Raw genomic sequence first — 27,818 nt, forward strand, 5'->3', positions numbered from 1 at the left:
CATTCATATATCAACATCATCACACTGTTAATATTTTTTCTTTAATGTAATACTAATTATAGGAGGAAAAAAATATAACACAAATTGTCAACATGTCATTCATTAAAAAATCCAAACGATAAGAATTGATAGTACGTGAAACATAACGATGTCCATTCGATTTCTGGACCATGTTATTAGTAGGACATGTGTTTTACCAAGTAGCCGAACTGGACAATAATATACAAATATCTTCGTCTTTTTCTCCCTAACTCATGCAGATTCGAAAATATTTCCTTCACATCCTGTTTCAAGTCAAAAAAAAGAAACAAACAAAATACAAAATGTGGACAAGTACTTACATTAGAAAAAGAGAGTTGGAAGGAAAGCAAGAGTAATTACTGGCTTTCTTCCTAATTTAAAAAGCAAGTAGAGCTGAGGTTTAATCTCCGCCATCTTCGATCATGGCTGCCACCGCAGTAGATTTCCTGATGTATTAGAAAAATCCTTTAAGAAATTATATCTTTATGATTTCAAGAGATCCAAAATATATTTTCATGATTTGATTCTCTTCCAATTTTAGAAACTTAAATATAAAAATATAAAATATCAGAGTGAAAAGCAATCAGAATTTACTTGAACCCGTGATAAGAGGTTTATGAAAATATTCATTACTACTAAGCTACTCCACAATTTAATATTATTAGTGAGAAATTAGTTATATATATCATATACTATAGATAAATATTATTGTATGTATACTTATTTTCACTGAAGAAGAAAATTTTGAGGTGGCCGTGGGTCGTGGCCTCCCCTTGTCATAACTAAGATCCGTCCCTGCAGAAATCCTGCCTTGGAGCGGCAAATTCTAAAATATATCGACATTTGTCCGTTAAATTAAAACTTAAAAAATCATATTTAGAGTTTCTTTACTTTGCAAACAACCGTAGGTAATAACAAAACATTTATTGTAAGATTAATTAATCTAATCTAGGATATATGAACAAAAGTTGCCTAACGTATTTCCATCTCCAATTTCCAAACAGCAACTGCTTTATTATCATTTATCATATAGTCTCTCGTGACAACTCACAAGTTGTGGCAAACACAAAACAATGTTGGTAGCTGGTAAGATGAATGTTTGTAATTTCAGCATCAGTAGTAATCTTCCTTTCATTTCTATGCAAATTGATCACGATTGCACATGTTTATTTTTTTTGTTTTTTACAGTTATTACCAGTTTATTATATTCAAGAGAAATCAAGTTAGACAAGTTTGGGAAGACTAATGTCTGGAATGTATTGGAAGTTCGGATTTTGGTTATGGTTAGTCTATGCTTGCAAGTAGTGCTAATCCTTTTTGGCAACAGAAGAAAGTATATAGCTGATAAACGGTTACAATTGATGATTTGGTTCACCTATTTGTCAGCTGATTGGATTGCTACTGTTGCCTTGGGAATTCTTTCCAAAGACAGCAAAATTCCTGAAATAGATCCAAACTTCATTATTATGGCGATTTGGGCACCATTTCTTCTTGTGCATCTTGGTGGTCCTGACACAATTACTGCCTACTCCCTTGAAGACAACGAACTTTGGCCGCGACATATGTTAGAATTAATATACCAGCTAGCAGTTGCAATTTATGTTGTTTACAGATCATGGAACGGAATCCCTCTTAATTATGTCACTGTTCCTATTGTTGTGGCTGGAATAATCAAATATGGTGAAAGGAGTTGGTCCTTGTGGTCCGGAAGCAGCAAGGGATTCAAAGAATCCATTCTGCCTCCTCCGGACCCGGGACCAAACTATGCTAAATTTATGGATGACTATACTGCTAAAAAATATGAAGGATATCATGTTACTTTAGATGAAGTGAATGAAACTACTCCCACTACCTTATTGGATCATTCTCAAAGGTCAATGGCAAATGAAGAAATTCCAAATGTCTCCTACTTGCATGATGGATACAAATTCTACATAATTCCGGAGTGCTTGTTTGCAGATCTCATAATTAGTTTTCAAGACCATAAAAGCAGCCAAATTTTCTTCCAAAGCATAGATTGGAAACATGCTTTCGAGGTGATTGCAGTTGAGCTAGGATTGATGTATGATATCCTTTATACAAAGGCAGTGCTAACATACTCCAAACGTGGCATCTTCTTAAAAGTTGTAAGCTTTCTCTGTACACTCTTTGCATTGATTGGATTTTCTATATTTAATAATAAAGAAGTAAACCATCATCACCTGCATATCAAAGGAACCAAACCAATAAATGATGATCTGAATATTAAAGAATACATTCACATAAATTATGACAAAATTATCACCTTTGTGCTTTTTGGTGGAGCTATTCTTTTGGAGATATATGCTGTCATTGTGTTACTTTCTTCAAGTTGGGCAATGCTTTGGTTCAGCAAGCATAATAATTGGAGAGTTAATCTTCTCTACAAATCCATCTCATGGTTTCAAAAATTTCTTAAACTCTCACACACTGTCACCTGGTCTAATCAAATGTCACAATTCAACCTCATTAGATTTTGCTTGAAAGACGAGCCTATAAAATGTATCAAAATCCAGAAACTCCTTCGCATCTATAAGTTTTTTGAGAAGTCTTACTACCAAAAAACAGAAGAGATTCGTCCCGAATTGAAAAAACTCATTTTTGACCAGCTTAAGGAGAAGTCTGAGGAAGCAATAGATATTAAAGCATGTAAAAAGTTATGTGCTCACAAGGGTGATCGAGTTCTTGACAAATGGCATTGTAATGTTGGTGACATTAACCGTAGCATTACAGAGGTTGAATTTGATCAGAGCATTTTGCTTTGGCATGCTGCTACAGATCTTTGTTATTCTAAAGATTCAGATTTAAATGCTACTGATTCAGCTGCCCTCCAAAGTCGTGAAAAAAGCCAATTGTTGTCGGATTATATGTTATATCTTCTTGTTATGTGTCCTTTTCTGTTGCCTAATGGAATAGGACAAATAAGATTTGAAGACACATGTGCAGAGGTGGATGAACTTTTGAAAGAGAGAAAATACATAAAAGAAAGAAGTCAAGTTTGCAAAATGATAGATAGAGTGAATACAGCTATTCCACCATCAGAGGTTAAAGGTGACAGAAGCAAGTCTGTGTTGTTTGATGCTTGTAGGCTTGCCAAATCACTAGAGTCTTTAGAAACGGAGGAGAATTGGTCCAAAGAAAAGAAATGGGAAATGATATGTCATGTTTGGGTGGAGATATTGTGCCATGCAGCAAGCCAATGTAGAGGACTTCATCATGCCAAGCAACTTAGCCAGGGTGGTGAATTGCTTACCCATGTTTGGCTTTTGATGGCTCATTTAGGCATAACTGAACAGTTTCAGATTTCTAAAGGTCATGTAAGGGCAAAGTTGAAGCTCTCATAAAATGTTTGGTGAGTACCCAATTGCCTCTTTTTTTTTTTATGTTTGCTATCTTTCTTGACACCTAGAGTAGTTTAATTACACAAAATGCTCTTGGCAGTGGGCTCTTGGAATTTAAATGTTGTGGTTTATTTGGAACGTGTAACGGAAGGGTTACTGGGATTCAACAAACTTCGTGAACTTAATTGCTCAGCGTGCATGCTGAACTACTACTATTACTCGCATATTAATTGTTGTGGCTTTTCAAAAACCAAAAATGTGCAATTTATTTTAGAAGGTAAAGCATTTTAACTTTACAAACATCCAATAGATTTTTATTAGCATGGTCTCGTATATTGAACATTTGCAAACGAGTAGCTCACAATCCAGACCATAAATCAATCAATTCACAAAAGATATATAAACTCTAATCAGGTAAAGGAAATAAGGCAGAATAATTCATCATTTTAAGTGTCATTCAGAACCAAGTGTTACGTATGGATCAAAATACCAACCAAATTCCAATATTATATCATTAATTACATTGGTTCAACACAAAATGGAAAGGCACACTCCTATATTATGTCATCTGTGACACTGCAAAAAAGACTTAAGTAACAAGAAGTTTAAGACAGCTTCAATTTTACCCTTACATGACCTTTAGAAATCTGAAATTGTTCCGTTATGCCTAAATGAGCCATCAAAAGCCAGACATGGGTAAGCAACTCACCACCCTGGCTAAGTTGCTTGGCATGATGAAATCCTCTACATTGGCTTGCTGCATGACACAACATCTCCACCCATATATTACTTATCATTTCCCATTTCCTTTCTTTGGACCAATTCTCCTCTGTTTCTAAAGACTCTAGAGATTTGGCAAGCCTACAAGCATCAAACAACACAGATTTGCTTCTATCACCTTTAACCTCTGATGGTGAAATTTTTGTATTCACTCTGAGTATCATCTTACATACTTTACTTCTTTCTCTTATGTATTTTCTCTCTTTTAAAAGTTCATCCACCTCTGCACATGTGTCCTCAAATCTTATCTGTCCTATTCCATTAGGCAATAGAAAAGGACATATAACTAGAAGATATAACATATAATCCGACAACAATTGGCTTTTTTCACGACTTTGCAGAGCGACAGGATTTAAGATTTGAGACTCATCTTCATCTGAAGAATAACAAAGATCTGTAGCAATATGCCAAAGCAGAATGCTCTGATCAAACTCCACCTCCTTAATGCTCTGGTTAATGTTTCGAATATGACAGTTCCATTTGATAAGAACTCGATCACCCTTGTGGGCACATAACTTTTTACATGCTTCAATATTTATTGCTTCCTCAGACTTATCCTTAAGTTGGTCAAAAATGAGTTCTTTCAATCCCTCAGAGACTCGTTTTGTTTTTTGGTAGTAAGACTTCTCAAAAAAATTATGGATTCGAAGGATTTTCTGAATTTCAATAGTTTTGATGGGCTCATCTTTCAAGCAGAATCTTATGAGGTTGAATTGTGACATTTTATTAGACCACCTGATAGTGTGCGAGACTTTGAAACAAATTTGACAGAATGAGATAAACTTATAGAGAAGATCTACTCTCTTATTCTTATGCTTGCTCATCCAATTCATTACCCAACTTGAAGAAAGTAAAACAATAACCGCGTATATCTCAAGAATAATTGCCCCGATGAAAAGCACAAAAGTGATAATCAGGTCATAATTCATGTGTTTGTGTCCTTTAAAACCAAGTTCATTATATAAATGTTGTTTAAATATGAGAAATGAAAAGGTGAAGAATGCAGATAGTGTGCAGAAAAAGCTCACAGATTTGAGGAAGATGCCACGGTAGGAATATGTTAGTGCTGCCTTGGTATATAACATATCATATATTAATCCTAACTCAACCTCAATTACTTTAAAAGCATCTTTCCACATGGCTTTCTGAAAGAATAATTGGCTGTTTGTGTGGTCTTGAAAGCTAAAGATAAGATCTGCAAATAGGCACTCAGGAATGTTGTAGAATTTGAATCCATCATGTAAAGCTTGAGCATCTGGAATATTTGGATTTGGTATATTGGTTTCCCCTTGAGAGTTATGATCCAATACCATAGGAGTAGTTTCATTCACTTCGTCCAAAGTAACATGATATCCTTCATCTTTTTTAGCAGTGTAATCATCCATGAATTTAGCATAGTTTGGTCCTGGATCTGGATGAGGCAGAATAGATTCTCTGAAGCCGTTGCTGCTACCGGACCGCAAGGACCAAGTCCTCTCACCATATTTGATTATTCCTGCCATGACAATAGGAACGGTGACATATGTAAGGGGATTTTTGTTCCACGACCGGTAAACAACATAAACTGCAACTGCAAGCTGGTATACTAATTCTAGCGTACGCCGTGGCCACAGTTGGTTGTCCTCAAGAGAGTAGGCAGTTATTGTATCAGGGCCACCAAGATGCACAAGAAGAAATGGTGCCCAAATGGCCATAATTAGAAAGTTGGGGTCTGTCTTATGATCTTTAGTGTCTTTGGAAAGAATTCCTAGTGCAACAGTAGCAATCCAATCAGCTGACAAATAAGTGAACCATATTAACAATTTTAGCCTTTTATCAACTATATACTTCCTTCTGTTTCCTAAAAAGATGAGTAGCATTTGTAAGAAGAGACTAATAGCAACCAGAATCCGAAGTTCCAAAAAATTCCACACTTTTGCGAGACTATTATGATGATCTGATTCTGTTTCTCTTGAATATACTACACTCGCCACAACTGAAAGAAAAAACATATCTATGTCAAGTAGAAAGGAAAACTAGGACCACTATTGACAAAATAAATAAATACAAAACAAACTTGCTCTTACCAACTATCAGAAACATTGTTTTTGTGCTTCTACTGGATTGCTATTCTGTTTCGAGCAATGCCACAATTATGATAAAGAAATAGTGCGAATTAGAAGACATTAAAGTGGCTTGTAATGCCTGCTGTGCAATGCCTTCAGGTTTCCTTTCTATTTGCTGTTATCATCACACTTTTAAAATATTACAATATTTAATGTAATATACGTAATAATATTTTAAAGGATGTTGTTGAGTGTCCTAAGTGCATTGTTTATAGATTTAAATATGGAAATTATTTATTAAAAAAGTTTAGCATTTAAATTTTAATATATTGAATACACAACTTTCCATCAAAATTAACTATGTTAAATTTATTAAACAATGTACTTAAAACACTAGTACTTCAAAATATATTTTAGTCTCTTTAAAATGTATATTTTATTTTAATTTCTATAAAAAATGACCGGTTTTTATTTGTTACAATTCAACTGCTTTTAGCTATTTATTTTATAAAAACAGATTCTTTAAGTTCCGATATAGAGATCAAAATCACCTTGTTTTTAAGAAAGAGTTATCTTATTTAAATACACAAAATACAACATATAGTACAAAATACACTCCTAATCTAATTTATTTTTTATATTGAGGTGAGAGAAAATAATGGTTAAAAAATTTAAATCATACCCAAACCGTGGATGAAAATTAATTTATACTTAAATATATTATGTAAATGCAAATTAAACAATAATTTTAAATATAAAAATTTCGTTTGCAGTCAAAAATTATAAATTTTAACTTAAAGTTAAAGTTACGATCAATTTTACCTTTCTAAATTTGTTTTTGCTCTTTCAAAAGTGAAACCATACGTACACTAGCTTAACATGCCAAATATATTTTACCTAGTACCCGTACTGGGCTGGCCAATAATCTTTCGGCCCCTCGTGTTTGTCCTCCGCCTCCAATACAATACTAGAAGGTAGGATCCAGTAATGCATTTTATACTACCAAAAATTAAGATCATGTAAAGATAGACAAATATAGAAAATTAGATGAGCATCCATCTAATATACAGCCACCACAGACATCTTTGTCCTCTTCTTCCAAACTCGTGCATGTTCCAAAATATTCGCTTTTTTTCCTCTTTCAAGTCCAACGAAATAAACAAAGGCAAATGCAGATTCCAAAACGCTTTGACTTACTTCGATATTAGTAAAAAATAACTTATTATATAAAAATAAATAAATAAATACTAAAATGTACTCTTAAGTCATAAGTAAATGAATAAGATAAAAAAAAATTGTATTGAAAGTTGTAAATTTTATAAATAAATAAAACATGTGTACAACTTGCGTTTATAAAAACCAATTTCCATTTTAAATATTACTTTGTCTCAAATTAAGCGTAACGTTTAGAAGATTATATTGCTGCATTATTTTCCATTTTAGAATACCAATAAAGTACTTATTAGTAACTTTTTCCAATGTTACATATTAAAATAGTTGCAAATATTAAAACATATAAAATTGGTTTAGTAGTTAAAGTGGAAAAATTAGAGAGTGAAATGATAAATAGTTCAAGAATTTGATCTTCACCCTTAACAAAATACTAACAATATCATTATTAACATCGACTCTTGAAACAAAATAACAAGTTAAAAAATATATTTCATAACACATTGACAAGGAACACCTACAAAATACTAACAACATCATTATTAACATGACACTTGAAAGAAAATAACAAGTTAAAAAATATATCTCATAACAGCGAACACAGGGAGAGGACAACATCATATTCCTATTTAAAGTATTGCTAAAAAGAACAATTGTTCAAACATACAAAATCTATGTTTAGTTATGTGGTGTGGTGATTAAAAATGATTTTGAATAAATTAATTTTAGAAAAAAGTATTTTGAATGCAAAGTAATTTATGTTTTAATATATTTAGATAAAAATTAGTTGAATAATAAATTTAAGCGAAAAAATTACAATTAGACTCAAACTATAAATCATAGTTTCAAGTTATTTTTAGAGGCAAAATAAATTCTACTCATGACGACGGATGGAACGGGGCAATCGCGGGTTTTGTCTTCCTCATTCCCACACTCGACTAGTCATGAAAACCCACGTATGTATCAGTTTTTTATCGGGTGTGAAATTTAAGTTTTCATCCTCACTCGTGACGGAGTTTGGGTTTCTCTACCTACAATCATCCATATACATGAAATAATAAATTTAAAGTCATATTTATTATAATTAATTTAATAAAATAATTATTATTATACAATAATAAAATTAAAAATATTAAAATCATATTTTCTATAAAGATAAGATTATAATTTTTAATATTAAAAAAAATATTAATTATATTGAATATGTACAGAAATATAAAATTTAAAAATCATAATGATATTACTAACGGGATGGATTTAGGTGCAGAGTAGATATAAACACTCTTAAACCTGTTACCACCCCCAAATTTTAATTTCGGAGAAAGTCTACACCCGCAACTAATCATAGCGGATTTTCTCTACTCAAATCGAGACGAATTCGAGTGGATGCAGATTGTGTTGTCATTCCATTATCATCCAAACATGTCAAAATCAATTTTACATCCCAAAATTAAAATCAAACAATGATTCCACTTTTGGAGAGGCAAAAATCAATTATTGAGGTATAAAATTGATTTTGCCTACAAATTTGATTCTTTGTAACTTCTGACCTCAAATGTGATTTTTACATTGCAATTTATTGTTCAATTCAATTTAACTTAAATATATTCAAATATAAATCAATTTATATTTAACTCACTTTTAACTAAAATCAATTTTTAACCAAACACATTAAACTACTTTACTCAATAACAACAAAAGCCCTCGTAACAATATCAGGAAATTATCTCGAGATTGTTTTTGGCCAATGGTGAATTATTTAATGTTAAACAATATTATATGGGACTGCCATAACTTCATTAAATGATAGATCGTTTTACCATTGGCCAAAAAAAAGTATCTGAATAATTTCCCTTTTTTCTATTGTAGCATTAATTTAAAACCATTTGGTTTCAATTTCTTTTTTAGTGTTTTATAAATACTTTATAAATTAATTAGACACGTATCATAGTTTTTAAACCAAATTTAAACTTCAAAAACAAAATATAGAGCAAAGGTTCTTACACTTGTTGAAGGGAACAGAGCGAGAGAAATTCCTTACTCGTTTAGAAAAGCAAGTCGAAAATATTAATTAGGCAGAGCAGAGCAGAGCAGAGGTCGCATGGCTGAAATTGTACTAGATGTGGTAGCATCAATGGTTGCTAACTTCCTCATTGAAGAGTATGCAGTGTTGGGGGATGCAGTGAGGCACGTAGAATGGATTGAAATAGAGCTGCGGTCAATGCGGGGATTGTTAGAACAGGTTGAACAACGCGGGGACGGAGAGCAGGAACAAGCGTTGACAGAATGGGCAGAGAATTTGACATACGTTGCTGTTGATGCAAAGAATGTGATAGAAACGTTCGTGATAAAATCAGTGAAGAGGAGGAGGTTGGGCGTTCTGCATTGGTTTGACAAATACAAGATCGGGAAACAGCTGGAGCAGATCTGCAGGAGGATGAGAGCTGTCTCTCATATCGGAATGTCCTTAAACACAAATATTGTTAGTGTCTTCGTTGAAAATCCAGCTCTAGAAGGAGAAGTACCACCACCTTCCAGTGCCACAGTAGTAGCAGCAGCTATGGAGAAGCTTGATCACATTTTGAATCAAAATTTAATTACCGGTAATAAAGTGATCAAGATGGTGGAACAAGTAAAAGATGGCCTCAAAGACCTGCAAAACATTGTGTCAAAGTTGAAGTCAACAAATGAAAGAGAAAGTGTGTGGTTGGAAGAGGTAAAGATTGTTTCTACTTACACGACAGTTGTTGCTGAAAATTTCATTGCCAAAAGAGAAAGTAAGAAGGTCCTTTATGAAGGATGTGTCCCAGGATGGCAATTTAAAAAGAAGATGAAGTATGTTAGAACTCAAATTGGAGATGCACTTGACAGAAGTTTGACTTACGAAGTTGGGGGGCAATTAGACATGAGAGTGAGAGACAAACAAACAACAGCACCCGTTCCAAATTTGCCAGCGGAGAGCTTGATAATATCAGAACTCATCCCTGTCTCTATTACTTATACTGCTTCCTTTTTTGTTCCCCATGGTGGTAGCTGGGCAGCGGCCTTGTTGTTTGTAGGAGTTTCTCAAGCTTTCCCAGCTGTTGCAAAACGAGGAACAATAGAGCATAAACCCAACATTGTCAGAAGAACGCATGAACTGGAGACCAATCAGAAGGAGCCAAAAAAAAGAAGAGCAATATTAAGACTGCTGAAGATGAGCATAGTCTTTTACATTTTTATTGATTTAATGATTCTCATCTTGTCCCTGTTTCTCCCTCTCCATATTGCACTCCTTTTCCAATTGATTATTCCACTTTATGAAGTTATTGCCTGGACTATGAAGTTGTGGAGGTCTATGGACAAGAATTTGAAATGCGTCGAAAGAGATTTAGCTCTAATGCATGCGTTTTTTAGGGATACCAAAAGTACAGAAGGCCTGAATGAAAGACAACGAGTATGGGTTGGTCAACTGAAAGCCGTGGCTCAATATGGCCAATCTCTTCTTGATGCATGTCCAAAGGGTCGTTATTGGAGCAGAAGATTAAAGTTTGCCATGGACATCAACTGCTTGTTGGAAGAGATTCTTAATATCTGCGACAGGAAGGTCATTTATGGCATTACAAATATTCAAGGAACACAACAAGAGTTTGTCCATAACTCGCACCCAAGAATAAGCATGCAAGAAGAGACAGAGATTCAAAGGATTGTTGAACAACACGATCCAGAACCAGAACCAGCTGCCTCCTCCTCGTATTGCCCTGTCACAGGGCTCAAAAAGGAAGTCCAATCAATCAGAGGAGAAGAGGAATTGATGGATGCACTGTTTCGAGACATGATAGAACTAGATAGAAGATCTAGAATCTGGGTGGAGCAAATGCGAGGTATTGCCAGTGATATTGCATCTGTCATTAACCAGTATGATGCTAAGTTGAGGTATAAGTCAATTCTGACCTACACTTTCAAGTACTGGACCCGGCGTGTTATCAGTAAAGAGATCGATGCTGTCAGAAAGAAAATTGAAGAGGCCTCTAGAAGAAGAAGGGCATATGGTTTGGTACAATTTCGGGCCCGTACCGAGTCGTCGTCGTCCACAATGGTTCAAGGGTTACGTGGAACCACACAATTGTCTCTCGTTGCTAAGGAATTTGATGTCATTGGATTTGACGATGATGCACAAGTTTTGATGGCTCAGTTACTGTCAGGTGAGAAACGTCGCAGCATTACTTCAATCGTTGGAATTGGAGGCACAGGGAAGACAGCACTTGCCAAGTTCATATTTGGCAACAAAGATATTGAAAACAACTTTGAGAACCGAGTATGGGTGTCATTACCTTCAAATTCTTCTTCTCCACAGCTTGTAGAAGAAACTACCAAGAAGGTTGCCAAGCAAATTATGGTAGAAGACGGCTCGATCTCCTCCTGTAATAATCAGGACGTTCTCCAAACATTGGCACATAAAAAGTATCTCATAGTTGTTGATGGCATAGAAACATCCCATGCCTTGGGTACCTTGAAAGAGGCCATACCCGACATGTCAACAGGCAGCAGATTTCTTCTTACCACTCGCAATATAAATGTAGCCCGAGATACGACTTTTGCTCACCCACTACAGTTATTAGATGATGAAAGTAGTTGGGTGTTGTTCACAAAACATTTGAAAGTGGACATTCCCCAAGAAGAACTCATCAAGGTTGGAAGAGAAATTGTGATCAAGTGTGGGGGTCTGCCGTTACAAATATTAAAAATGAGTGAGTTCCTTTCACATAAAGAAGATGTCAAACATGAGGAGCGGTCAAGCATGCTCGAACAAGATCAAACACAGCGTTGGTCTGAAACACTTAAAACAATCGACGTGGACTTACCTCTATATCTAAGGGGATGTTTATCTTACTTTGGGCTATTCCCTGCTGAATTTGGGATTCCTGTTAGAAGACTGGTTATTTTGTGGGTTGCAGAGGAACGAGTGCATCATGGAGAAGACCAAGAGCTCCCTGAGCAAGTAGCGGAACGGTACTTGACAAAGTTGATAGATCAGAACCTCGTTCAAATTGCCAAGAGAAAGCGCAATGGCAAGGTCAAAACATGTCGTCTCCCCTATGCTTTACGACAACTCTGGTGGACAAAAGGTAACAACTCTATATTTCTTAAAGCCAATACTACCACAGATTCCAATGCAGAACCAAAAAACTCCATCATACGTTGGGTGACAGATCATCTTAATACCGATCATATCTGGTACAATCATATTCATGGTGACAGTAATAGAAATGATTCAGCTTCCCTGAGAACCTACTACAAGGATGTTCGTTCCTTTCTGTCTTTCGATGCTCGAGAGGGAAGTAAACCTGGCCAAGAAATAGGCAACTTCATGAAGGTATCTATTTTGAGCGATTGTTTTTTACTCTTACGGGTTCTTGATCTTGAACGCGTTTACAAGCCCAAATTGCCTAAAACCATAGCAAGACTTTCGCAGCTGAGGTATCTTGGTTTAAGATGGACTTATTTGGAGTCACTTCCATCATTTATAAGCAAGTTGTTGAAGCTACAGACACTTGACCTCAAACATACTTATATACATACTCTACCTACCTCCATCTGGGAGATGGAACTCAGACACTTGTTCTTGAGTGAGACTTTCCACAGCAGACTCCCACCTCAACGAAAGGATCATTTTTCTTTCATCGGATTTCTTCTGCCTCAGCTAAGAGATAATTTCCTACATGATCTCCAGACATTGTGGGGTCTTTTTGTAGATGAGGAGACTCCAGTGAAGAATGGCTTGGACACATTGGTCAGTATAACGAAATTGGGATTAGCATGCCAACAAATGTCATTACAGCAAGAAGCAATGACAAAACAACTTGAGGCAGTGGCTGATTGGATTGCCAAACTAGAACACCTTCAATCACTGAGACTAAAATCAAGGGATGAAGAAGGGAAACCTTGGATTTTACACTTGAAGTCCTTCGAAAATAATGTAAATCTCACTGACATGTATTTGCTAGGAAAATTGAGCAGTTCATCTATTTTGTCCCAATTCCCGAATAGCCTCATTGAACTTACCCTATCACATTCAAAACTAGAGGAGGACCCCATGCAACTTTTGAAAGAATTGTCAAATCTTCGAACACTGTCTTTACTAAGAGACTCTTATGTGGGACAAACCATGTATTGCCAAGCTCAAGTATTTCCTCGACTTCATGTCTTGAAATTTTGGGTGCTGCAGCAACTAGAGGAATGGATTATAGAATCAGGAGCACTCCCCTGTCTCAGACAACTGGAAATCAGATCATGTTCGCACTTGAAAATGCTTCCTTATGGACTAATGAATGTCAACACTCTGCTTGAGTTGAAGTTAACAAACATGCCAACAGAAATCAATGCTGAGGCACATAACATCCCACCCAATTGTCAAGTCGTCCAAACTAATTTTCAGTAGAATATATTTCCATCACTGCACAACATGGTAAGCACTAGGTTGCGTATTTTTTGTATGTTTGCTTTCTTTCCTGACACCTAATAGTTTAATTACGCAAAATATTTTTGCAGTGAGCTGCTGGAATTTATCTGTTGTGGCGTATTTTAATCTTCTGGGATAATGGGGTTAAACAAACTTCATCAACTTAATTTCTTGGCATGCATGTTGAACTACTACTCACAAATAGTTGTGAGGAAATAAAGGAAGGAGAGTTTGTTTATTTTTCATGGATTTTGGATATTAACCTTCTGCGTTAACACCCCCCTTTATTGTTATCCATGTTGGTAGCATGCGGTTCTGTATATTATATATTGTACCTGCTGTAATTTGATTGTTTTAGCTACTTGAGTGGCGTACATCGGTCCACATAACTGAGGCTCGTATTAGCCAAATGTTTTTTAGTATTAATGGTTGCAATTGTTTGCAAATTGGCCGGCAGATTTCTTCTAGAATCCACTTGTTTAAAACCCAACACGCTTCAACGAACAATACAGGAATTAGCCTTTTTTGGAGTACCATATCCAATGATAGGTGTATATGTGAAATAATAATCCAGATTAACAAAACATTGTATAACACATAGGAAAAAAAAATGTTTACTTTCACTAGGGGTAAACAAATGACAAGTTAGGCCGGGTTTGGTGCGTCCCTTACCCGGTCCTAAAATTAGGTTGGACCAATTTTTAGAGTTGAACCCGATCCTTATGAATCAAATATAACGAAAAATAGAGCTAGTAATCATTCCATTGCTTCCTCCACGAATGAAATAGAACCAAAACAACAAAATAGATCCAAGGAAAGAGTATTATGACATAATTACCACAACATGCCTAATAAGTTATCAAAGATACCAAGTTGGCCAATGTAACAATGTACACGGGGATCTATATTTCTACAGAAGAAACATTGGATTTAAACAATGTATTTTCTCAATCGAAAAGGCAAAAATGATGAAAGATTTATACCTGACTTCTAGCTTGGTGGTATATTTGGCCTGTCCTGTATCGTTGATCTGGTACCCTTATGGAACAGCATGGCTAGTTTTCTGCAACGGTAGTAATAATATTAGGTTTTGCAATTAGGTTTTGCAATGAATCATAATTCCTAATTGTTGTGTGATTTTATATGAATAAAATTACAGTATCAGCGATAGAACCTAGCAATTCGCATAATAGGATTCAAAAGCTGTTATTGTTAATAGAGAACGAATGAGACGATTCCAAATTAGTTGCCACCTGCTGAGGTTACCATATCTGTTTCTTCTGTAATTTAATGGAATTGGTGCCCGTTCTCGCAAAGTAGAACAAAACAAAATCATGATGATCCAAGTGGTAAACTTATTTTTGCAGAATCCACGAGTAGTGTTTTTTAAGTTGATTGTGAACAAATAATCTACCGTAGCTTTAATCAATCGCACTTACAATGAGAAATGCTAAAGAGAGCCACGAGGACATTAGAGATTAAATAAATAAATTTTATTGAAAAATTGTATATTTAAAATTTAAATTTGCGATTATGCTATTTTCACCCTTCATATAATTAGTTTCTTATTTCAAAATCAATAGTTTTATTCTCTTTCAGAATTTTGAACTAAAAAAATGAATATTTGACATATTTTAAATAATATAATATAAGATTTAATAAAATATAATTATCTAGATGCATTTATTATTCATATGTCATTAGTTACATTAGAAAAATATAAATTTTTTGAAGTTGAAAGTTATCTTTTTAAAGAGCTTTATTGTAATTTCGCGGGTGTTAAATATTTTATATCATATATCACATTAATTAAAAACATGTTATCATTTTTTAGTTAAAAAATTAAAACGAGTGGCCAAAACTATTAGATTTTTAAATAGGAAGACCAAATTCATGAATTGATAAAAATAAAGAAGCTAAAATTGTAATTAAACTTAAAATTTATTTATAGCACTGTTTTTTTATAATAAATATTGGAACATTCATTAGCAAGTTAAATTAAAAGAACAAATACAAGGACAACAATCATCAATTCAAATAGTGTCATCCGAAATTAAATCAAATTTGGCTAAAGTGTGAGGAGATACATTAGTTGTTCTTTTCACATGAGCCACTAGAAATAAAGTAAATAAATAGTGTAAATTGCAACAACATAGATGATCCCATATAATAATTATTTAAAAAATAAGCATTGATAGTTCTAACAATATTAAGGGAGTCTCCTTTAATCATAATGTGTCATAAGCCCAATTCAACTCCAAAATGAAACACTAATTTGAACCTAATAGTTCCAACCACATCAGAGTTGGGTAGAATAGTAATTGTCCAAGTTGCAGCAACCAAAAGTACATCTTCATTATCTATAATAAGTGTATTAATTCTCAAATATTATCTTTAGGACCCACAACATCCACATTAATTCTATAAAAGTTATCTAAAGTTAAATTTCATCTTATAAAATAGACATAATGTAGATTGGTAGAATCTTTAGAATTACCTTATAGTCTTCTATTTGATTCTAAGCTTTATAGATAGTTGTTCCAACATCCAAAAAGCATTACCTTCAAAACAAAATTTATATAGCACTAGTTAGCAATACTTCTTATATATAACATTAAAGATAGTTTGTTTTTTTATATTAAGATGGGAACTTAATAATGTGTTGTACTAAGACAACGGATAAAAACAAAGTTGTATTAAGTTGACAAAATCACAAGAAAATATAAACTAAAATTAAATATATATATTAAAAAAATTTATTTAAATAAAAAAAATATAAAGTAATTTACATATATAATTCTATACCAAAAATTGACCCTATACAGCACCCATCTTGGGTGAAGAAAGAAAAAAGAGAACAAGAGAGACCTCTTGAAAAAAAAGTAGCGTGCATGGATTGGTCAATTTGTTATAGATTTCAAAAAGTTATTTCTATATATATTTCATATTTTAGAAGATATATTGGATAAGGATTTTAAATAATTTTTTTAATTGTTATTTTTTGACTTTTTACACTTATTAAGACAATAAATAAAATTCATTATTTTTTATATTGTTACGTATTTTTTTTCTACAATATTCTATATGTTTTCTAAATTCACTAAATTGGTTATTTTATTTTAAAATCTGAAATTTTTTTATCTCTTTTAGATTTTTTTTAACAAAAATAAAATTGTGATTTATCATATTTCAAATGATAAATCATACAATCTCGCGATTTAAAATGGTGTAGATGCATTAGTTATTTATATGTTATTAATTAAATTACAAAAATGAATAATAATATAAGTTAAAATTAAAATTTTTATTGCAATTTCATAAGTATTAGTCATTTAACATAATCATATTAGGATCAATTTTGCAAATTTGGTGAAAACAGAAAGATCAAAACTCTGAACAAGTCTTATTTTTTTATTTTATTTTAAATAGTCAATGTTAATCATTAGAAGAAGAAGTTGAATTTATAATTTCTTTCGTCTCTATTCGTCTAAACCACCTTATAACTCCTTAATATCCTTAATTGTTTACTAATTTTATATATTTCTTTTATTTACAATAAATAACTACATGTATTATTGAGAAATCAATAATTAATGTTGCGTTAGAAGTTTGTAAACGATAATTAAATATGAATAATTTTTTCTTCTGCAAATGTGACATTAAAAATGATTGGATGTAGTATCTTTTAGATTTTTTTAAAAATGAAAAATTATTTGATGTTTGTTCATCTTAGTAAAAATTAGATAAAATACCTCTTACAATCTCATAACTTAATTTTAAGTAATAATTCAGTCATTTATTTTTTTTCTTCCTTATTTGATTATTTATTTAACTTTAAGTAACCATTTGATATTTTATGTGTTAAAATATCAACATTGTTATTATTATTTTTTTATATATAAGTATAGAAAATTTATCATCATTTTCAAACAAAATCCATAAAATTTATGATCAATATCAAGAAAATTAATATATTCATCAAATCCATAATTCAAATATTTAAATAAAAATCTTATCTCCATTTTTAACAACAACATCAGATCTATCAAATAAATAACTCACACTTTAAGATTTGTTCCCCAAATTATTAAGACAAAATATTTTTATTCTTTATATATTTCTTCAAATCAAATCTCTAATGTAAATTTTAAAATGTAAGTTGGTTATTTGATAAATTTGATGTTATTATTGTGAGAGATAGAAGTATGAGTTAATTTGAAGATTTGAATTATGAATTTGATTAAAATTTAAATTTTATTGAAGATGATAATTAATTTTATGAATTTTATTTGAAAATGATGATAATTTTAGATGTTTATGTAAAAATATATATTATTATTGACATTTTAAAATATAAAATATCAAATCATTATTTAAACTTAAATAAATAAATAAAAGAGAAAAAAACTCGAATAATTACGTGAAATCAAATTAATAGATCACACGATATATTTTATTTAAAAATTATTTTAAAAAATAATTATTAAAAGTAATATTTTTTAGAAGATCGTTTAGACCATCAACACTATTTTGAGACAAATTTTATTTAGTTTTAATGCAAGCCATGTAGATAATATTAATTAGAGTATAAATTTTAAATATTAATATTAATTTAATTGCGAGGGAGTAAAAAAATTCCAGATCACCGCGAAAAAAAGTCCACAAGAAATAATGTTTAATTGAAAAGGCTTTTGACTTTTTGTGAATGATTGATATTTTCACGACACGCATGCATGTTCTTTCTTTCTTTCATCTACACACTCACTCACACTTACTGTGTGAGGTGAGGAAGAAACAACAACAATGCTTCGGTTAACATCTTCACCCTTTTCTCTTTCTCTCCCTATTTCACTTTCCTTCTTCACTCTCCCTTCATTCTTCCCTCGCCCTTCACTCTACCTTCCTTCTTCCACTTTCCAAACTATTTCACTTCGCATCAAAACACCACCACCTCTTTCTTGTTCTCTTTCTTCTTCTGTCAAGGAATCTGCTTCATTTTCTCAGGTTTGTTTATTTAAACTACACTTACTTTTTTGCACTTGCATTTTATGATTGTTGCATTCATTGTTTCATTTCTGAAAAACCCTTTTTTTATTGGAATTGCTAACTGTTGGTTTAAATATGATTGTGACCCAGATGGAGAATAGTTTGTTGTTGTACTCAAGAGCTTATTGGGTCAGTGAATTTGTTATTGCTTGGAATGTTGATGTTGAAAATGGCTTTTGTTACTTACTTTCTAGCAAATATGCTTCTTTGAGCATTTCAAATGGTCAAATTCAAGGTTCTATTTTCAAGCCTATTTTTCTACTTTATTTTGGACTTCTGGTCTATGTAGCACTGACACATGTGGTTACATTCGATAAATTCGATCATTCGGTGTGTCTGGACTCTGGTGTCCGCGTGAGTGCTTTATAGTTTACGGCTGTTCAAGTGTGTGAGAAAAAAATATTATACTTTTCTTATTTATAATTGATTACAAGTGAACATTGACTCATTATATTGCTAATTGTTAGGTGAGGATTTGAAAATTAAGCTTGAAGAGGATAAGGCTGGCCTTTCTGCAAATGTAATATACCCTTTTTAGCTTGTATCATATTTAAGATTTTTCTAAATAGAAAGCACTGCTAAATACCTCTTATTGCTTTATGATTCTGTTCTTTTTTGGCAATGCGGTGGCTTTCAAATAAGCACTATTTAGTTACTACTGCAAACTTTGTGTTTATAGGTAGTGGAGAAATTTCCACATATTCGAGGTTACAGAGCTTTCAGACTGCCACCCGGTTCGGATGTTAAATCTTTTCTTAAATCCCAGTTGGCGGTTGTTATTTGTGATTGTAAGTCCTTTCTGTCTTCAATAGCACATAGAAGTATGTTTAAAAGTTATAGAATAGCATACATTTGTGTTCAGCAACACCTTAATTTGCATAGTTCAGTTAGTTTGTGACCTATGCTGCACTAGATTGTGTAAAACAACAGTTCTATGCAGCACGTGCTTTTCACTATACTCGACGATTATTTGGATTTATATCATAATATTCTTTTGTAAATGTGAGAAGAAGAAGCGCCTTGCAGTCACTAGTGTCTACTAATAGCATTTCCTTTCATGATTTTGCACAGCTGATGAGAAATGCAGGAATTGTACTGGTTTGCAGTTACCTGGTGTTTTAGACGAGCTTTTCTCATATAATGGCCCCCTTGGTGCACTTTTCTCAGAGGAAGCTGTGTCACTTTACTTGTGGGCGCCCACTGCTCAAGTATATTTTCTTCCATTGATATAACATAAAAATTTTATCGGCTCTCTCCTCAAGCTTATCCGCATATTAAGATAGATCTTTGTGCATTTTTTTGGGGTGAAAACAGTTGGTGCATGCTTACATCTATAAGCACCCATCAGGAGATGATCCCATAGAAATTGTTCCTCTCGAGGAGGAACATGGTGTTTGGAGAACGAAAGGGCCAAAAAGTTGGGAGGGCTGTTACTATGTTTATGAAGTATGTGTATACCACCCTAGCACATCAAGGGTTGAAAAATGCTATGCAAATGATCCATATGCTAGAGGGTACGCACAGTTTTGCATCAACTATCTTTTCCAAATTATCTCTATAATCTAGATTCTATAATTCATAAGAACAGTTTAGTAATGCAAATTCTATGTAATTAAATATAAAACTCAATTTCTCAAATGATTTTGTTGTTTTAACCTCTTCTTTTTCTGTATTTAAGCAGACTTTCAGCAGATGGCAGGCGGACTTTTCTGCTTGATCTTGACTCAGACGAGTTAAAACCTGATGGATGGGATAATCTGGCAAATGAGAAACCCATTTTACATTCTTTCTCTGATATAAGCATATATGAAATGCATATAAGGGATTTCAGGTAGCTATTTATTGACATCTTTGATTCTATTCAAAGATGATTTTAGGCTTATATTGCTTGTCAGTTGGTAGTTATCGATACACATTAGGAAATTTCCATAATCTTTAAAGTAGTTAATTATTATTGTGCTTACTGCTTAGTTTTTAGAAATATCACGTGGTACTGCTGCTTTCTCTTATTTTTTATGTGATGCTGTATTTTCTTTCTCATTCTAAATTCAGATTACCTATTTCTTTTTGCTATACAGTGCCAATGACCTCTCTGTGCAAACTGAATTTCGCGGTGGTTATCTGGCCTTTACTTTTCCGGTAATTCCAAAATCTTAGTCTTTCTGATGGTGGAGTTCGATAAGATTAAAATTTCCATCTTATAAGAATTTAGTTAAAAATAATTCAATTTTTGCTTGTTTTGCTGTCTTGCAATATTCTTATTTGAATTATCTATGAGCACATGTTTGAAGGATTCGGCAGGTGTACTTCATCTTAAGAAATTATCAAGTGCTGGTATCACTCATGTCCATCTATTGCCAGCATTTCAGTTTGCTGGGGTTGATGATCAAAAGGAGAACTGGAAAAATGTTGGTAAGATTTATAACATATTATCCTCTGAATAAAACTTTTTTTTTTGCGATTAAACCCCCTCCTTCAAGCTTATTTCATGGAAATTCAACTCGAATGGGTCATATTTGGGCAATTACTCTTATAACACTGATTTTTTTTTCTTTTGCAACTCATTTGCAAATTAGGAATTGGGAATATAATTTTAAAATGCTAAACGGAATTTGACGTAATATCTAGTGTGAGTTTAAGCTATGCTTCCCACTGTCTTCAGGTTAACTCTGTCTTAGTCTTAGTTACTACTTTGTCTTCAATTGATGAATTGAATACTTATGAGTCTATGTAGGCATTTCTAAGGTCCATTTAATATTTGTGCCATCCTTCCATCACGCGGCTTGTTATCTGGTTTATATATATTTCATAAAATCAAAACAATGATGATACATACATACATATATCACTGTGCTATTTCTTTGCTCTTGAGACTCATCTTTTCATATGTGTATGTGTGAATTTGTGTGATTGTGTCTGCCTTTTCATATGTTCACCTATCACAACTGACATCTCTTTTTTTTTTAACTTTTGGAAACTTGATTTCTGATCTCTTTGTTTTGAAGCTTTTTAGCTGAGATATGTGATATAACATGCTCTTGATTATATTGATTTGAATTGTCTTATGTTATCTGACTTAAGCCACTCTGATAGATACGTCGGTACTGGAAAGCTTCCCACCTGATTCAGATCAGCAACAAGCTCTTATTACAGCCATCCAAAACATTGATGGATATAACTGGGGGTAAGTTCCTAAATACAACAGTGATGGACAATTCAGACATTTGTATAAGGTACGGTTTGCTTATTTATGTTCTCGTCTTACAAAGGTACAACCCTGTTCTTTGGGGTGTCCCTAAAGGAAGCTATGCAAGTAACCCAAATGGTCCAAATCGTGCAGTTGAGTTTCGTAAGATGGTTCAGGTATGAATTCAACCCGATGTTAGTAGCATGGATCTATATTTGTAGTTAATTTTGTAATGTGGAAGAGTAATACCATTATCGTTTGTTGGTTAAATCAATTATTTTTCTTCTGTCTATCGAAATTTATATACATCGCAGGCTCTTAATCGTACCGGCCTTCGCATTGTGTTGGATGTTGTCTACAATCATTTGCAAGGAAGTGGGCCCTTTGATGAACATTCTGTCCTTGATAAGGTCAGAAATTATCATGAATTTTTCTTTAGTTGACCTGTAATTGTTTGGAAAAGTCTATGTGTAGCTATCTTATTGAGTATTTCTTCACTATTTTGTAACCCTCTCTGTTTCTGTGGTGTGAAAAAATGTATCTTATAGATTGTTCCAGGTTACTATCTAAGAAGGAACACAGATGGTTTTATTGAGAACAGTACTTGTATGAATAATACTGCCAGTGAGCACTTTATGGTTGAGCGATTGATCCTTGACGATCTTGTACACTGGGCAGTCAATTACAAGGTGATTGTTTATATTTCCACCTGTGTTCACTCATTACCTCTTAGATTTTTGTGATGTAGAAACTTTCTGTTTTTCTGTTTATTACACATGCCTTCTAAATTCCTAATAGTACATTATTGATTTTATGTGGGGTCTACAATTTTTTTAGAATTTTTTTCTGCTCATGGATGCTTTAGGGGAGTTGCTATCTCTGATTTGTAGTGAGATTAAGCAGACAGCAGGCTTTGTAGTTTGTTGTTGTATTGTACAAGTATCCTGATTGGAACGATTTTTTGTCCTCGCCTTAATTGTACTTTCCTTTTCCTTTTCAATTAAATTTAAAAATATGTTATGGGGTTCCATAAATTGATTTTCATTGAACACGTGATGTGTTTTCTTTTCAGATTGATGGGTTCAGATTTGACCTTATGGGTCATATAATGAAGAGCACAATGGTATGTAACTCACTTTGGCTTTTTGCTGCAATTTAATATGAAAATATGTTATTAAATGAGTACAATATATGGATAGACTATAAATAAGAGCCTATAAATATGTTGTATTGTTTCATGTGATTGCGTGGTAAGTGTAGCTTGTAAATACCAGAGTATATGCTGCAATGGTGATTGAGTGATAGGGATGACAGACAAAATATAACTTCAATATTTCAGGCCCTCATGATTTCAGATTATGGATGGAACCCAAATAAACGTTAATAAAAGATGAATTTGGCATCAATATATCAATTTATGTCATGCAAATAAAAATACATGAAAAAAATATTGATTACATGAGATGGATGCAGGTGAAAGCAAAAAATGCTCTCCATTGTTTAACAAAAGAAAAGGATGGAGTTGATGGTTCAAGCATCTACATGTACTTGTTCTCCAATGTTGGTTTTTATTGAATTACATGCATTGGTGAATTTCTTTATGATCTTCATCCCTCTTATTTTACTCATTTGCATGTTGTATTTTTTCCTCATATTCTGTCAATAATTTTCTTTGTTTTCAATTTAATTGGAAAACAGATATGGTGAAGGATGGGACTTTGGTGAAGTTGCTAAAAACGGGCGTGGGATAAATGCTTCTCAGTTCAATCTTTCTGGAACACATATTGGGACGTAGGCATTGTCTATTTCTGCCATATGTTGCTTAATAATCTTTCAAAACATTTTATTTCTAAATGTACAAGATAGAACTTCTACCTTAAATGTTCTTTTGTTTTCATTTTTTTGAATATGGAAGAAGCCAATCCGAACATGCGTCTATTGATGCAAGTTCAACTGATATGGCTGCTAGATTCGAACTTTGAAAAATTTCCTGCCATTGCTTAAACTTTTGACTGTTAATTGAAAATACTCTACATAATAATTTTTTTTGTTAATTTGTCACTTTGGAATATAATATTCAGATTTAATGATCGAATTCGAGATGCCATGCTTGGTGGATCTCCATTCGGCCACCCTCTTCAACAGGGTTTTGTGACTGGTCTACTTTTGCAGGTGTTTGTTTTCTTTCTTGGATCACTTATTTCTGGATCCATTGCTACCTGCTATTACTTGCTCATTTTCCTCTTCATAGTAAACATCTTTGGCTCCATTAGCAGAGTTCTAATGTGATTTGTTGCCACAAATTAACATCCGGAAAAAGATGCGCAGAAATCCCTTTGAATGCTTGCATGCAATTTTAATTCGAAAACTTCTGAGTGTTTCATCCTATTTATGCAGCCTAATGACCATGACCATGGAACAGAAGCTGATATGAAATCCATGCTTGCCGCATCAATGGATCACATCCAGGTTTTGGCTTTATGAAATTTTGTCAAGTTAAAAATATTGGAACATACTATTGGAATTATTGAATATTGAGGTGCCTGCTGACAAAGTTGATATTTTCCTGGCTGTATTTCTTGTCAATTTTGATATATGGTTGTATATACTTGTATCAATATAATACGGAAAATTATACACAAATAAAACATGCATTTTGACTGCTAGTGTTATTACTTATGTAGTATCCTGTTATCACTATTCAGATCAATTTGATATTATTCTGTCTACAAAAATTTGGCATATATATTAGTCATTCATATTTTTTCATGTTTTCTAGATTGGAATGGCTGCAAACTTGCAAGATTTTGTGCTAACCAACTCTAAAGGAGAAGAGGTATTGACGCAGGTCCACTAGCTTTGTCTACTGGATTTGAATGTGTACTATGTGCGTACTGTTTGAACAAATATCACCGTGGCGTGGCTCTGTTTGCTCATTTGAAATCGGATCACGAACTCAAATTTTAGCATTTGAATAATTGAACTGCACAAGCAATTGTGAAATAATATTGAAATTATGATTTAATTCTTATTTTGATTTTTGGATGTGTATGACCTAGTGTTTTCTATTTTAGGAAAAAAATGTATATTTAAAATTGAGGTATAAATAATTTAATATTGTTAATATTATTTTATTCTGCTGAGAATGGATGACTGTTGTGGGTTCTGGTGGTGGTAGAGATAGGGTCAACGGTAATAAGTAGGTCCAGTGGTAAAGTGATGGTCATGACTGCAGACCATGAATAATTTTTTTGTGATATTTTGGGTATAGCATGCAGATACCTGTTTGCAGCTTCGGATGGGTTGTTATTCTGCATTCGGGCAAACACTTGCATTTTTTCTAGTAGTTGATATCAATAAAAGATTTATACCTGTAGGCAGAATAAGAACTCTTTTTATGAAAATCTTCCCTGATAACTTATTATGATGATATCAGGTGAAAGGATCAGAAGTATTAACATATGGTGGGACACCCGTTGCGTTTGCCTCATGCCCCATAGAGACTGTAAGTCTATTCCCTTCCCTGTGTATTTTGAGAAATGATCAAGATTTTAAATTATCAGTAATGGACGTCTTTTTCAACATGGATGTGATGGATGATAGAAACATTTTTAACATCTTTAGTTGTTTTGCAGGTCAATTATGTTTCTGCTCATGATAATGAAACCCTCTTTGACATTGTGAGCTTAAAGGTAAATCACTATGATCAATATTCTCAAATTCTATTTTGTTCATGCAATTTTTTCTGCGTCTCTGGTACAATTTCATTCTTTACTTTCAGACTCCGATGGATATCAGTGTAGCCGAGAGATGCAGGATAAACCATTTGGCAACAAGTGTAATAGCATTATCACAGGTAAGAAGTTAAATAATCTTATTCACTGCTAAAATCACGAGATTTTGCATTTATTTTATCTATACCTGATAATCTAGAGAAATATTTACAAGTGGCCAGTGTGTTTTGATAAATTCAGTCCTAGCAGTTTCCTGTACTACATCTACCTTAACCAATCGGATTGCTTATATTATAACTCTGAATTTATTATAATGAGTCTATTTTGGTACTAAAGAATTTCTCTACGTAGGGCATACCTTTTTTTCACTCTGGTGATGAGATACTCCGCTCAAAATCACTGGATCGAGATTCATACAATTCTGGGGATTGGTTCAACAGGTATTCTCTACACGTTCAACTTATGTTATGCATATTAATTATCAATATCACTGTTTTGACCTTGCCAAAATTTATATCATCTATATTATAATTATAATATTCTAATATTTATAGTTGTTGCTCTGTTATTTTATACAGATATTATAGTGTCGCTTATAATGTGCTTCCTTCTGTACCTAACTTCACTTTTAACCTTGCAATTTCAGGCTCGACTTTACATACAATTCCAATAATTGGGGTGTTGGTCTTCCTCCACAGGAGAAAAATGAAAAAAGCTGGCCACTGTAAGCATTTAAATATTTCGTTATCACTATTTAAATAAGGTTCTGCATATGCGCCCCTAAAGAGTAGTAGAGTAGTTGATTAAGGAATAAGAAATATTTTTTACTATTAAAAACTCTAAGATTTAATCTATTAGTAATATCAAGTATTACACTTTTCTATGGATGTTTTCTAAGCGCACTTTTTGGCATTTACCTTCATAAAAATTATGATCTGTTGGGTTGTCGAGATTGTGATGTAAGGCAATCATTTTTAGTTTACCACTTCTATTGCATCAGTTTACTATTTGATGATCTCAAGTAACCTTTGACTTTTCAGAATCAAACCAAGACTTGCAGACCCGTCCTTCGGGCCTCAAAGGACTGACATCCTTGCTACCGTCGACAATTTCTTAAACCTGTTGCGTATAAGGTATTCTTCACCACTTTTCCGCCTGAGGACGGCAAATGCTATACAGGTGAGACATTATAAATTTCATCATTATATAAAATTACTTCATCAATTAATACATAGATACTGAAGTTCTTAATCAACTTTAAGGAATATTCTTTATCAGCGACTAATTTTTTTAAATAGTTTCATCTGTTCCAAGACCTAAGATTTTTGGTACGCAAGACATTAAATTTACGGTGTCATTTGCAGCAACGAGTACGCTTTCACAACACTGGACCGTCATTGGTTTATGGAGTCATAGTGATGAGCATTGAAGATGGACACGATGGCTTTCCTGGGCTGTCTCAGCTGGATCCCATGTATGTTACAGCATATTTTAATATTTTTTGTTTGATAAATAGAACATGCTTTAGTTTTGTTGACATTTGTTTTCCACAGATATTCGTTCGTTGTCGTTGTTTTCAATGCAAGTCCAGAAGAGGTATCATTTGTTAGCCCTTCCCTGCAATCAAGAAGTCTTCAATTGCATCCCATTCAGGTACAAATAAAGCTTAACAATTCAAATGATGAAAATTAGAATATTTCAATAAATAATCTTTTGATGTAATGTTCTGGTATGGTGAATATTTCTTTGGATAACTTTGCTAGATTTTTGTCCATTTATACTTTTAGATTAGATGAGGTGTTCAGTTCCATGGTGTTATTGTATTGTAGGTAATGTCATCTGATGATCTTGTTAAGAGATCAAAATATGAGTCTTCTTCTGGCTGTTTCATTGTGCCTCGAAGAACGACAGCTGTGTTCGTCGAGCCAAGGAAAATGTGATGTGAATGATTCTTTCAGTTATGGATGTTAAACCAATAATGTAATAATTGCAGGCTGTATTACTGGTGATCATGATGCTAATTTTGGTTCAGCA

General features: G+C 33.2%; 4 protein-coding genes across 6 annotated transcripts in view; 3 read left to right on the forward strand and 1 right to left on the reverse strand.

Annotated features, from left to right (window-relative positions):
• The first annotated feature begins 717 nt into the window (after window positions 1-717).
• On the forward strand, window positions 718-3,383 carry LOC101495324 (uncharacterized). Its single transcript, XM_027333206.2, has 2 exons — window positions 718-1,107; window positions 1,210-3,383. The coding sequence occupies exons 1-2, from the start codon at window positions 1,095-1,097 to the stop codon at window positions 3,381-3,383; spliced, it is 2,187 nt and encodes a 728-aa protein (XP_027189007.1). The 5' UTR covers window positions 718-1,094.
• A 602-nt stretch (window positions 3,384-3,985) lies between these two features.
• Window positions 3,986-6,369, reverse strand: LOC101496417 (uncharacterized). Its single transcript, XM_027333209.2, has 2 exons — window positions 6,227-6,369; window positions 3,986-6,135 (listed from the first exon to the last, which is right to left on the reverse strand). The coding sequence occupies exons 1-2, from the start codon at window positions 6,240-6,242 to the stop codon at window positions 3,986-3,988; spliced, it is 2,166 nt and encodes a 721-aa protein (XP_027189010.1). The 5' UTR covers window positions 6,243-6,369.
• A 3,044-nt stretch (window positions 6,370-9,413) lies between these two features.
• LOC101497058 (putative disease resistance RPP13-like protein 2) lies at window positions 9,414-14,161 on the forward strand. Its single transcript, XM_073367204.1, has one exon. It carries the CDS (start codon window positions 9,477-9,479, stop codon window positions 13,794-13,796), a length of 4,320 nt encoding a protein of 1,439 aa, XP_073223305.1. The 5' UTR covers window positions 9,414-9,476; the 3' UTR covers window positions 13,797-14,161.
• Window positions 14,162-18,548: 4,387 nt separating this feature from the next.
• The window catches only part of LOC101497394 (pullulanase 1, chloroplastic), a 9,817-nt gene continuing 547 nt past the window's right edge, over window positions 18,549-27,818 (forward strand). The window contains exons 1-28 of one of the 3 annotated variants that reach the window (XR_003472617.2): window positions 18,551-18,821; window positions 18,954-19,098; window positions 19,331-19,383; window positions 19,543-19,651; window positions 19,935-20,071; window positions 20,178-20,377; window positions 20,545-20,694; window positions 20,942-21,002; window positions 21,155-21,275; window positions 21,957-22,047; window positions 22,133-22,226; window positions 22,365-22,460; window positions 22,599-22,739; window positions 23,123-23,173; window positions 23,524-23,594; window positions 23,749-23,841; window positions 24,132-24,222; window positions 24,448-24,519; window positions 24,830-24,886; window positions 25,487-25,555; window positions 25,686-25,742; window positions 25,832-25,906; window positions 26,136-26,224; window positions 26,431-26,508; window positions 26,825-26,963; window positions 27,149-27,258; window positions 27,338-27,437; window positions 27,614-27,812. Coding sequence is in view for 2 of the 3 variants with exons in the window: in XM_027334084.2 (XP_027189885.1) it covers window positions 18,621-18,821; window positions 18,954-19,098; window positions 19,331-19,383; window positions 19,543-19,651; window positions 19,935-20,071; window positions 20,178-20,377; window positions 20,545-20,694; window positions 20,942-21,002; window positions 21,155-21,275; window positions 21,957-22,047; window positions 22,133-22,226; window positions 22,365-22,460; window positions 22,599-22,739; window positions 23,123-23,173; window positions 23,524-23,594; window positions 23,749-23,841; window positions 24,132-24,222; window positions 24,448-24,519; window positions 24,830-24,886; window positions 25,487-25,555; window positions 25,686-25,742; window positions 25,832-25,906; window positions 26,136-26,224; window positions 26,431-26,508; window positions 26,825-26,963; window positions 27,149-27,258; window positions 27,338-27,437; window positions 27,614-27,724 (2,862 nt within the window). In the remaining variant the exon portion in view is untranslated. Of the gene's footprint in view, window positions 18,822-18,953; window positions 19,099-19,330; window positions 19,384-19,542; window positions 19,652-19,934; window positions 20,072-20,177; window positions 20,378-20,544; window positions 20,695-20,941; window positions 21,003-21,154; window positions 21,276-21,956; window positions 22,048-22,132; window positions 22,227-22,364; window positions 22,461-22,598; window positions 22,740-23,122; window positions 23,174-23,523; window positions 23,595-23,748; window positions 23,842-24,131; window positions 24,223-24,447; window positions 24,520-24,829; window positions 24,887-25,486; window positions 25,556-25,685; window positions 25,743-25,831; window positions 25,907-26,135; window positions 26,225-26,430; window positions 26,509-26,806; window positions 26,964-27,148; window positions 27,259-27,337; window positions 27,438-27,613 lie in introns of those variants that run through there. The other 2 variants (XM_027334084.2, XM_073367954.1) reach the window with 2 other exon arrangements.

Source organism: Cicer arietinum, chromosome 4 (assembly GCF_000331145.2).
Source record: "Cicer arietinum cultivar CDC Frontier isolate Library 1 chromosome 4, Cicar.CDCFrontier_v2.0, whole genome shotgun sequence".
NCBI lineage: Eukaryota > Viridiplantae > Streptophyta > Magnoliopsida > Fabales > Fabaceae > Cicer > Cicer arietinum.